Consider the following 11010-nt stretch of genomic DNA (forward strand, 5'->3'; position numbering starts at 1 on the left):
ATAGAGAATAAAATTAAAATGTAACAAATTAGGCCTTGGTTGGATAGTAAATTTAATATTTTTCAATATAATTAGCATGAGTTTAAATCTCATTATATGTATATTTTATTATTTTTTAAATTTAAAAATCTTAAATTACCATTTAATAACTTATTTTAAACACATAAAGGTTTTTTTTTCTTAAGCGAATTGATACTTGATTGACTTGTTATATCAATTTAATCAAAAATTTTATTAATAATATAGACAAAATGATAAACGAATTGTTAGATTAATTAATTTGGATATTGATCCAAGCCAAACATAAGTATATTATTAAGGAATGTAGAATTCTAATAAACAATTTTACATTTCATGACCCAACAGTTTGCTTTAAAGGAGTTTATTTCAAGCCACTGTTTGCTAGAAAAATCTAAAAAAATTGAAAATATAAGTTAGAATTATTTCTTCAAAAACCAACAAATTACACAAATATAATATAACATTTAAATATCTAAATTCAAAACAAAAATTAAAAAATAAGTGGGAATTATTTTTTATTTTGAGTAAAGCCTTATTTAAAATTCTTGTACAAATTCAAACAATATTATCCTGTTATTTATTGATATTATATTTTTTTAAAAACCCTAAAAGCCTACATTTTCTTTACTCCCCACTTGTTCTAATTAAAACTTTCGGGTGAAATCAAGCCTCCAATGGCAAATATATGATCTTCTAGAGGGAACCTAGCTATAGACTTTATTTTTTGAAAGAAAATTAAAGCTGTTAAAAAGTATTTTTTTTTAATATTTTCAAACTTATTAAATTCATGGACAGTACTTGATTTAGAAACCCTAATCAATCAAGCCGATTGAGTTTCAACTTAGTTGATATCATTATTGAGTTTAAGCACATTTAAGCATATTTTTTATATAAATATTAAATAAGAATTTTGAAAAAAAACCTTAATCAAGAATTGTTGAAAAAAATTAACAAAAACCCACTTAATTTGTAGTTACAAATATTTGATGTATTTAATTAAAATGCAACATTTTGAATATAATTTGATTTGAAGGCATTAAATATCTCATGCGTCATCATCAGTTAATAATAATATAATATATTTCTAAATTCAAAATTGAAACTTTAAAAACAATATCCGAAACCTAAGGCTTGAAAGAAAAATAAAATAAAATAATTTTAATTTTAATTATGTTTAAAATTTTGAATACAAAACTTGAAATTCAAAACCCCAAATCTTTAATTTAAAATAAAAACTTGAAACTCAAAATTTAAACACAGAAAGAAAAACAAAATAATTATAATTAATATTTAACTATCTTTAATACAGTTAATATTATTTATTTTCAAGTCCTTCAAATTTTTTTCATTTTTACACCAATAATGATGTAAAACAAATATTAATCATACATTAAATTTGTAAATTAGATCTAAAAAATAAAATATATACTTTTATATTAATAAATATTAGGTGTGATGATAAATTATATTATATATTTTAAAAAAAGAATTGAATTCAAAGATTAAAAGTGTTGATTATTAGGAAAGTAACTGTGAACTCAAAAAATATTAATTTTATAATTTGAAAAACAAAAAAAAAATCTGAATAATATAAAAAACAATAATACTCCCATATGACAACCACCACCATAATGCTTTAATTCAAAATGGTCCCAACTAGAAAACAAAGAAAGAAAAAGGGCAGGAAAACAGATTAAATCAAATCTTTCCGTACAAAGATGGATCGACTGACTGAGTTTATAAAATTTTGTTATTATTTATTTTAGTAAACACTGATATACTTTTTAGGCATGCAATTGCAGGAGAGGCAACGCCCACCTACCTTCAACCCCAAACAGATCTCGTCTCTGTTAAAATTTGCAGGCCTACGCCTAGCTATCTCCTAAACGTTTCTCCTCTCACGTCTTCCACTGTTTGGTTCTCGAGAAATAAATCAATTTACAAATTTAATATCATTCATCTTCAACTTCCTTTACCTCTTTCAACCCAAAATTTTCAATTTATTGCACCGTCCTACTCGTATCGTATGTTCCCCGTGTATATTTCGCTCTATGTTTTTTTTTTTAATCATTTTGTAATAATTTGGTTTTCCTTTTTATATATATATATATATATATATTTATTTATTTAGGGCTTGAATTTTTTACTTCATTTCTATGAATTATTTTTAAATATATATATATTTTTATATTTTTATGTTTATTTTATTGTCTATATTGGAGATTTGTAAATATCTCTTTTAACAATATTGTCTCTTTAAACTCGTGTTCTTTTCTTGTTAAAAAATATATTTAAATTATTTTATAATTTTAAATATAAAATATTTTTACATCATAAAAATAATAAATTAATAAAAAATAAAATTCGCTCCAATTCGATTTTAGTATCTACAACTTTTTAATTTACATTTCAAAAATAATCCAAACATCAATTTTCATTTATTTTTCTTTTTTTCAAAAACCCTATATATGGTTATGAATTGAGCTTAAAATAAGCCTTGTAGATAAGTAAGATGAATTCGAATGCTTTTGGATTCTTGTAAGATAAACATGAAGTTTGAAGGAATCAGAGTATAAGATTTGGAACACTCTCTGATCTTTTAAGTCAATCTAGAGACTTTATCGTAAAGAAATGAAAGAATAGAGTGAAAAAAGAGACTCAATTAAAATTTAAAATTATTTATATTAATTATTTAAAAATACTTAAAATTTATATTTCATATACCACAATATTAACAATGAGTTGCCGTGAATTATTTTATTATATTTACACTATCGTTCAAGTTGAATTTTTTTAATACCAAAATAATACTAACTTGGCATCGTAGTAATAATAACATGTAAAAATAAGAATAATTTACATTTAATTCTATTATTAATTTTATTATAATTTAAGTTTATATATTTATTCTATATATCATAATATTAATTACTTAATACATTATTTTAAATATTTCGATTATAAATTAAGTTTATATATTTACTATATTATAATATTAATGAAATTAAATATTAAACATGGACATTTTATTTTGTAAAAGCATTTTTTAACTTCAATGGTAAACTAAATTAATTTCTTGCTATTTTGGTTCTCCTCGTAACAGATATGTTTTAATATAGTTTTTGTATTGTACAAAAATTAATTTAATGTGATTAAGTTGTTATGTATTTGATATTAGTGTAAATAAATATAAAACTCGTCTAAATATCGATTCAATTTTTAAAATTTTATAATGTATGTATTTATTTATTTTAAAAATTATATTTTTTAATATACTTTTATTATTCAAATTATTGATATAATTGTAAGTTAGATTTTAGTAAATTAAAAATATTATATGATATAATAAAATTGAAAATATCACTAAACCATTATTTAGAAAAATATTAATATTATTAATTATATATATATATATATATTACTATAAAAGTTTGACTGAGTTAGTGTTAGCCGTCAATCAAGTCCCAACTCAATCATAAAAATACCAAAATGTCAATTTTTTTATAAAGCAATAAATATTATTTTGAGGGTATTTGTATATTTTATATAAATAAATGAGGAGTATTTGGTACACTCAATGTACTTTTTTTTATTCTACTAGTAGCCTTAAAAATTGACATGTTTTTTTAATATATATTTTTAATAATTTACTATATTTTTAATAATTTAAACTACCATAACATCTCTCCAATTCATAAATAAGTGAATAATACGTTTTAGCGTATTCGAATCCATTTTTTGTAACAATACTTATTCTAAGTGAGATAAGACTTTATGGGCATAATTTTATTTTATGTAATAAAAAAAAAAAACCTAAACGGTAAATAGAAGTGGCAAAGGTTGAATCTCATGGGCTAGAAGGGAAAGGAAAACATTGTTTTATGAAACAAAATGACATGACGGTTCTAATTTTTCCTTCTTTCTTTATTGTATTTGTGGTGTTGAGGAGAAGAAATATATAGAAAATGAATAAGTTGGTAATTACTAAATGTAGCAAAACCCGAAAACATTCTTTGACTCGAACATCCAGGAATAAATAATGTATAAATCAGTTGACTTGTAAAATAATCTACCCAGGGAGGGAAAATATTTGTGAAACTGGAAGGGATAAACCTATAACCATATTTCTTTTTAATTTATTGACCACATTTTTGGTTTATTAAATTGAATTATGAAAAGAGACGGATCATATGGAAAAAGGTCCCACTTATCACCAGACTCGTGGCTTTGGGTCTGCGCAATCAGACAGTAGAAGCTCCCAAAAAGAGAAGTAAGGTCAAAAGAACCCCCCAACCCAACCTCCCTTTAAATTAAAAGCATCACTCTACTGTTTCCTTAGCCCGACTTTGACCCTTACCCCATTTTCAATTAAAATACCACACCCTTCCCAATATATGTCTTCTTGTTTGTCCCCCCAAACTTCGCTTTCATTATCATTATTATCCATATAATACGCGTAGAATAATTTAGGTACTATTTTGAGTTGGTTTTCAAGAGGATTAAATTAAAAAGAAACGACAGCGCATCTTTCTCGCCTTTTCATGTGATTTAAATTTTAAACCCCCACCCTTGCTCTTTTACTGCAAAAAGAAAAGCGAATGAGCCCCCCCCATTTTTACTTTTTCATATATAAATAAACTGATCAAATAAATAAAAGGGAAAAGAGATGATGAGACAATCCCATGGCAGTATGGGACTTCTCACTGATCCTCCTCTTTTTATAATTTATCTCATTCAATATATTTTTTCTTTTTAAGAAAAAACTTTTAACAAAAATATATCTCACCCAAAATAAAAAAATCATGATATTTCCCATCTCCTTGCTATAAGCTGTACACTTCGTTATTCCAAGTTTCCTCTCTTCACCTCCCTACTTTTTAAATCTATCTATCTCTTGGAACCATCTTGTTCCCTAAATCTTCACAAATTCACAAAATTTCCACCCCCATGAAAATCATAATGAAATTGAATAAAATAAAAACAAGGAACCCCACCATAATCCCCCAATTTCTGTCCCCCCCCCCCCACCTCCTTTGAATGTACAGGAGCTTGCACCATCAAAATATGATGATGATGAATCAATCCTCACTTCACCCACCACCATTTCCAACCCTGCTGCAGTCGACTGAGATTGAGCTATCCCAAGATGTTTTGCTCACTAGCTTGGTTTTAAGTGTGCCCTGTGGAGTCTTAGCTCAAAGCTTGTAACGGGGGCCTGAACGATTTCCCCTATATGGGAGAACTGAAGTGGCATTTTCAGACTAGACACAGGCCAGATGTTTTATTCCAATTAGCCTTCTGATCATGCTCTACTCTTCTTCAATGAAAATTCTTCCTATAAAATCCCGAAACCTCTTCGAGTAGAGTTTTGGACCAACAGCTGATATTGAAGAAGGATCAGCTTGTAGTGATTTGTAGGCATGCTCCAATTTCTTGCTGATGTCGTAGTCTTGTAAGATGTCAATGATGCCAAAGTATAACACTACTTCATAAACTTCGCCACTATGTGAAAAGAGACCGACTCCACCCTGTGTATACTGATCAAAGTCGCTTCTTCTTGACATTCGCACTGCTCTTGCTGGCATGTTTGCTCCTAGCCGTATCAATGGTTTCCTGCCAAAAGAAAAATACATAGAAAATTATTTAGAATTTCTGTTAAGTTTTCTTTCCCTACAGAATCACAACTCGCAGAAGATGCATCAATCCACAACACATAAAATTCTAACTGCATACTATCAAAGTCCATTTCAGATCCAATTCCCTAAAGTATCTCAAATGCGTATATAATTTTCACCAAGAGGGTGATGAACAAATGGTATGTCATATGGTGACAGTCCAAAGATCATTAGAAGGGAAAGAGACCTTAAAATAGAACTAGTGATATGCACCAAACCATCGGGTCACATTCTCCACCATTCTCATCCACTGAGTTCATGAATCATTTCCTAGAAACTAGATAATGGGTAACAAAAAATCAAGGCAACCCTTGATTCTTATCTAGTAGGATCATAAAGGGCCACAATTGCTACATGCCCCACCAAAAAAAAAAATTGTCTTCTGAATTATTTCCACAAAATCACTCAGACAACACAATCAACCTTCAATTATTCCATCGAATATGATCAAGTATCAACAGTTGACCAAGAAATTTAAAATTTAAGCATCATCATGGAGGAGCCTTGCCTAATTCCACATCTACAATAAGGAAATAACTAGAACCAAAAGTATTATCTAAGGAAGAGAGCAAAACATACTGGCCAGCTAAAATCCGATCCATGTCCTGTAGCTCAGCTTCAAGGAATCTACAGCCACGCATAAACTTTTCATTCTGATATGAATCCTTTTTGCCTGCATAGGGAAGGCATATTCAAATCCCGATTCTTATTTCAACAGATATTATCCATTCAAATTTCATGAGGAATAGTATGGTTTTCTATTAACTTACCTGTGCGCAAGAGAAACGGTGATAACCCCATTTTATCACCTCTATTATCATCCCGAAAGTGTAGTCCAACCAAAAGACTATAATCCATAATTCTCTCAGCCTCCAAGAACTCGCAATCTCGATCAATTTGCCTATCACCATGTAGTCATAGGAAATTAGCAAAATACACGACACTGTGACATAACTGGAGTAAAGTAATAAAATATAGCTTACTTCATAAGCTCTTGGAACCAATTCCTCTGGAGGCGAAACACATAATTAAGATCCAGGTCTTTAAGGGTAGTGGTTTCATCAATTTCCTCTTCTGGCTTATCAGTTGAGCGGCCATGGGAGGATCCTTTCAGGTCAAACCGTCTATGAATTCGATAGTCAGAGCAAAACAGATTCCCCATCACAATGAACCGTGTCTGGTATTTAACAACAACAATTTTTGAGCAAGTGAGATAATTTCATCAATGATCAAAGCGTTGAATGAGAATAAATTCACACTTACCTTTTGGCCACCTATAGGTTTGACACAGTGCACACCAAAGAATTTTGTCACTAGGGAATTTTCGTATTTAGAAACATGTTGGTAGTAACTTGGAAGCATCCTTATAAGAACCTGATACAGCAAATCATAGACTTAAATCAGTCTAAGCATCCCTACCATTAAAAAAATGTTAGTTTAAGTAATTTGAAAAATGAGAAGCAAACAATTTTCCAACTTTAAAGAATGCATCAGGAAACACAGCAAATTTCACGTTAAGTCAAAAAGGGTGCCAACTAACCTTGACTTCAGATTTCTTTACTGTCTTTATCATAAATCTGTCATCCTGAGTAAGGTAAAAGAAGCTTCCACTCTTCCCCGGGGAAGAAAGCTCCCTAAGGGCATCACTACCGCAAATAGCCACCATGTAATCAGCAGGATCAACTTGGAATAGGTCCCTCAAATGTCTACAAAAAAAATCCAAAAGGAATGCAATCAACAATATAGCACAAAGCAATTAAAACAAATAGGAAGAGCAACAAAACATTTTGAACCAACCGTACCTAAACACTTATCTTCAAAATTTGCAGATAAACCAACGAATTGCAAACAAAGAACAGATATTCAACTAAGAAGAAGAAGCAAAAGCAAACGGACCTAAAAACCACCGGACAATAATCCTTCCACCGGAACTCGACAGATTGATGAGGAGGTGTAAGCTTTGATCCTTCAACAGGAAACCTAGTCCAGAACTTCTCCTTGGGATCAAAATCACTTGGCTTCAAATCGCGCAAAATTGAGGCATCTTTCCCAACAGAATACCTACAACAAAAAACACTCACAGTTACAGACAAAATCCTCAGAATCGACCTATTGAAATCAAGTGTCGCCCAAGGCTTCCAAGTGTATTCACCTGATACCCAATTGCAAGTTAAGCATTAACTCATAATTCTTATGGCCTTTGGAAATAGTTTGTCCTGGCTTCTTAATTTCCCCGCTAAAACAACAAGGATTCTTTCTAAATTGCCTAAACCCATCTCTGTAAATCATCGAAGCTTCCACATTATCAATTATATCACAGGTGATATCTCCGGCTTCACCATCGCTTTCCCATATGCAAATCCTTGGGAAATTCATGTTTCTTTCCCCTAAGCTTCCCCTCCCATCTACGGACGATCTTTTCCTCGGCATAAGCACCAAACTCTCTCCTCCTTTCAGGCAATGCTCCTTCCCGTCGTTCCCGTGATAAAACGTCCCGTTCAACTTTTGAGTTTTCTTCATGTTATCTCCGTTCCATGCTCCGATATAGCAACTTCCGTCCGGCCAAGAGAAAACTCCGTCTCCTTTGGGCATACCGTTTTCCCATTGCCCATCGTACCGGTTTCCATTTGCCCATATCAGGGTTCCACGGCCAGAGATGACTCCGTTTTTCCATTCACCGACGTATTCGATACCGTTACTCCAAACATAACGGCCGTGCCCCTCTTGTAGGTTTTTCCTCCATGATCCTTCGTAGTAATCCCCATTTGCGTAACACTTATGACCAAAGCCATGTTTTAGATCGGAGCTCCACGAACCACGGTACGTGTCGCCGTCGGATCCGATAAACGTCCCGAATCCTTCCATCCGACCCGACTTGAAATCACCTTCAAAAGTGGCTCCAGATGGCCAAGAAAACTTACCTTTCCCGTTGGCTTTCCCACGACGCCACTCTCCTTCGTACATGCATCCGTCTTTCCAAAGGTACTTCCCGGATCCGTGTGGCGCGTTGGTTGAGAAGCTACCTATGTAAAGATCACCGTTAGGGAGGAATTTCTCGACAGTATCACCCGAACCTATGGTGAAGAAAGACGCGGCGGTAGTCGTGGGAGTCACGCGCCGTGTGGCAGCTTGAGATCGGCTCCGGTGATGGTGATCCGTAGGAGTCGTAACAGCAACCACCAACTGGTCCTTCTCCTCGTCGGATTTCTTCTTCTTGGCGTTTAAAACGACGTCACTCGGCTCATTGAGCACTACTTCCTCCATTTTTATTTTTTTTAAAAAAACTTGCTTTTTCTGTCTTAACTATTTTATGTCTTCCTTCCCTCCTTAGCTACTGGATTTCCCAACTCCGAAACACGCCGGAGAAAAGAGCATTTCCGGCTCCGGCAACCGCTTCTCGAAAAATAAATTTCTCGTTATTTGCTCTACTTTTTCTTTTTCTTCTGTTTGGTGCTTTTGTGTGTTTGCAGAAATAGGTGGGAATGGGGGAATCCTAAATGAAATGAAATGAAATAAAATTATATCAAAATAAAAAAGAAAGTGAAAATAAATAAATAAATAAAAGGGAAAGGGGAAATTAAAAGAGAGAAGAGGAAGGGACTAAGGGAGGCGGCTTTTGCATAGGGAAACGTTGTTTACTATGCTCAGTAATTGTAATGTTTTAGTACCACACAAAACCAGCTCAGCTTCAGAGACTACTTTTCTTTTCTTTTCTTTTCTTCTCCTTTTTTTATTTAGTTCCTTCATATCGATTATGCCCTTATCTTTCGTGCGAAATATCGGTATCCCCCAACTCCTAGTGAGTATTTTTTTTTTTTTTATTCCACTGGTTATCTTTGCGACGTGACGGAATAGTCTAGGAAATGCGGAGGGTATAAGTGCGTCATTTGTGTCTCTGTTCTGTTTCTGTCCTCCCCATTCACTTTAATTACATAAACACCATTCCTTTTCATTTATTCTCAGAAAAAGAAAAAAAAGATGGGGGGAGAGTGGTCCTTCGTCTTGATTTGGTCCCATATAGATTGCTGGTCCAATTTTTGATGATTCATTCTTCTTTGGTTCTAAATTATATAAAAAATAACCATGCATTTAAATGATGTGTATAATTCATGTTAATTCTAAATTACGCTTTGGTTCTATAATAGAATTTATGAGAATTTTGTTATTTAATAAATTTTCAACAATTATCTTTCTTACATTACAGATTGGGTTGATGCCAATGGCTTGACCATAGTTAAATAAGAGATAAAACAGATTCAACAAGATTATTCATTTTTTTGGGTTGAAATAAAATTATAAAAATTCCTTTTTATGATGACCTAAAATTGCAGTTATCCCATTTAACCTACACTCCTAACTTTACATGATCAAACCAAAGTTTTAGTTTGACTAAATTTTGTCTAAAACCAGATGTATTTCAGTATGATTGCAATTTGTATTTATTAATTTTGGTTTTAATCGTTCAAATATATTATTTGTAATGGTCCTTCTAATTTAAACCTATACCTTCTTCTTTTAAAAAATAAAAATTACCCATTAATTAACATAATAATATGCATACTTTGTGATTTTTAAAGATTAATGAATTAAAATAGGTTGAATTCATTTTATTTTTATAAATTTTAATGATAAATCCAACCATTAATTATAGTAAAAACCTTACTGTTTGGAATTTGTTCTCTTTTGGTGTGCTCTATTTTTGGTGAAACAAATAAAAAGTAGCTCTAATGTTATAGTTAGTAATAGTGGATAATTTAATAATCAAACAAAATACAGTACCCATCAACTTTGAAAATTTAAATTACAATATGGTTTCTATTATTTCATCATCTACCTTTTACATGAAATAGTGCATGGAAATAGTATAAAAAGCGTAGTTATAGAAGCTTAACGTCCATTTTTAGAACATTGGAATTCATGCAGAAAATCAACTCTCATATTAAAAGGGAGCTTATATAAAATAATTTTAAACTTTTTACTCCCAGATATGATTTTAACGAAATTTGCAGGCTTATCTTTTATACATAAATTATTACTTACTTTCTTTTTTAGTTATATTTTAAAGTGAGTTCTATTTTTAATATGATTTTCTTGTCATTTTTAATTATAATTTATTTATAATTTTTAATGATAATGCATAATTATATTAATGAAATGTTTAAATATATCAAGCTTAGACCCATAATTATATTTGCTTTATTTATGATGTATTAATACATAAAACCACACATCAATCGATAATGATAACTACATTTGTTTTATTGATAATATATTCAATCATATATTAAAATTATAATTACATTTTAAAAATATT

At 30.9% G+C, this 11010-nt stretch overlaps 1 protein-coding gene across 3 annotated transcripts; it reads right to left on the bottom strand.

Annotated features, from left to right (window-relative positions):
• Positions 1–4736: 4736 nt before the first annotated feature.
• On the bottom strand, positions 4737–9710 carry LOC108453580 (phosphatidylinositol 4-phosphate 5-kinase 1-like). Of its 3 annotated transcripts, none has more exons than XM_053027982.1 (9): positions 9365–9710; positions 7849–9189; positions 7593–7757; positions 7237–7402; positions 6960–7070; positions 6680–6873; positions 6467–6597; positions 6276–6369; positions 4737–5634 (listed from the first exon to the last, which is right to left on the bottom strand). In XM_053027982.1, the coding sequence occupies exons 2-9, from the start codon at positions 8958–8960 to the stop codon at positions 5331–5333; spliced, it is 2277 nt and encodes a 758-aa protein (XP_052883942.1). In that variant the 5' UTR covers positions 8961–9189; positions 9365–9710; the 3' UTR covers positions 4737–5330. The 3 variants fall into 3 exon arrangements, with proteins under 3 accessions (XP_052883942.1, XP_052883943.1, XP_017607256.1); XM_053027983.1 differs by having other exon boundaries at positions 9336–9710; XM_017751767.2 differs by having other exon boundaries at positions 7849–9570.
• Positions 9711–11010: the final 1300 nt, after the last annotated feature.

This window comes from Gossypium arboreum, chromosome 5 (genome assembly GCF_025698485.1).
Source record: "Gossypium arboreum isolate Shixiya-1 chromosome 5, ASM2569848v2, whole genome shotgun sequence".
Taxonomy (NCBI): domain Eukaryota; kingdom Viridiplantae; phylum Streptophyta; class Magnoliopsida; order Malvales; family Malvaceae; genus Gossypium; species Gossypium arboreum.

What these genes read in the sequence shown, in the direction of transcription:
- LOC108453580 (XM_053027982.1), bottom strand. Translation starts at nt 8,960, where the DNA reads ATGGAGGAAGTAGTGCTCAATGAGCCGAGTGACGTCGTTTTAAACGCC. An exon ending in AACTTGCAATTGGGTATCAG is followed by an intron (nt 7,758 to 7,848) that starts GTGAATACACTT and finishes TTTTTGTTGTAG; the next exon opens with GTATTCTGTTGGGAAAGATG. An exon ending in GATCGGATTTTAGCTGGCCA is followed by an intron (nt 5,635 to 6,275) that starts GTATGTTTTGCT and finishes TTCTTTTGGCAG; the next exon opens with GAAACCATTGATACGGCTAG.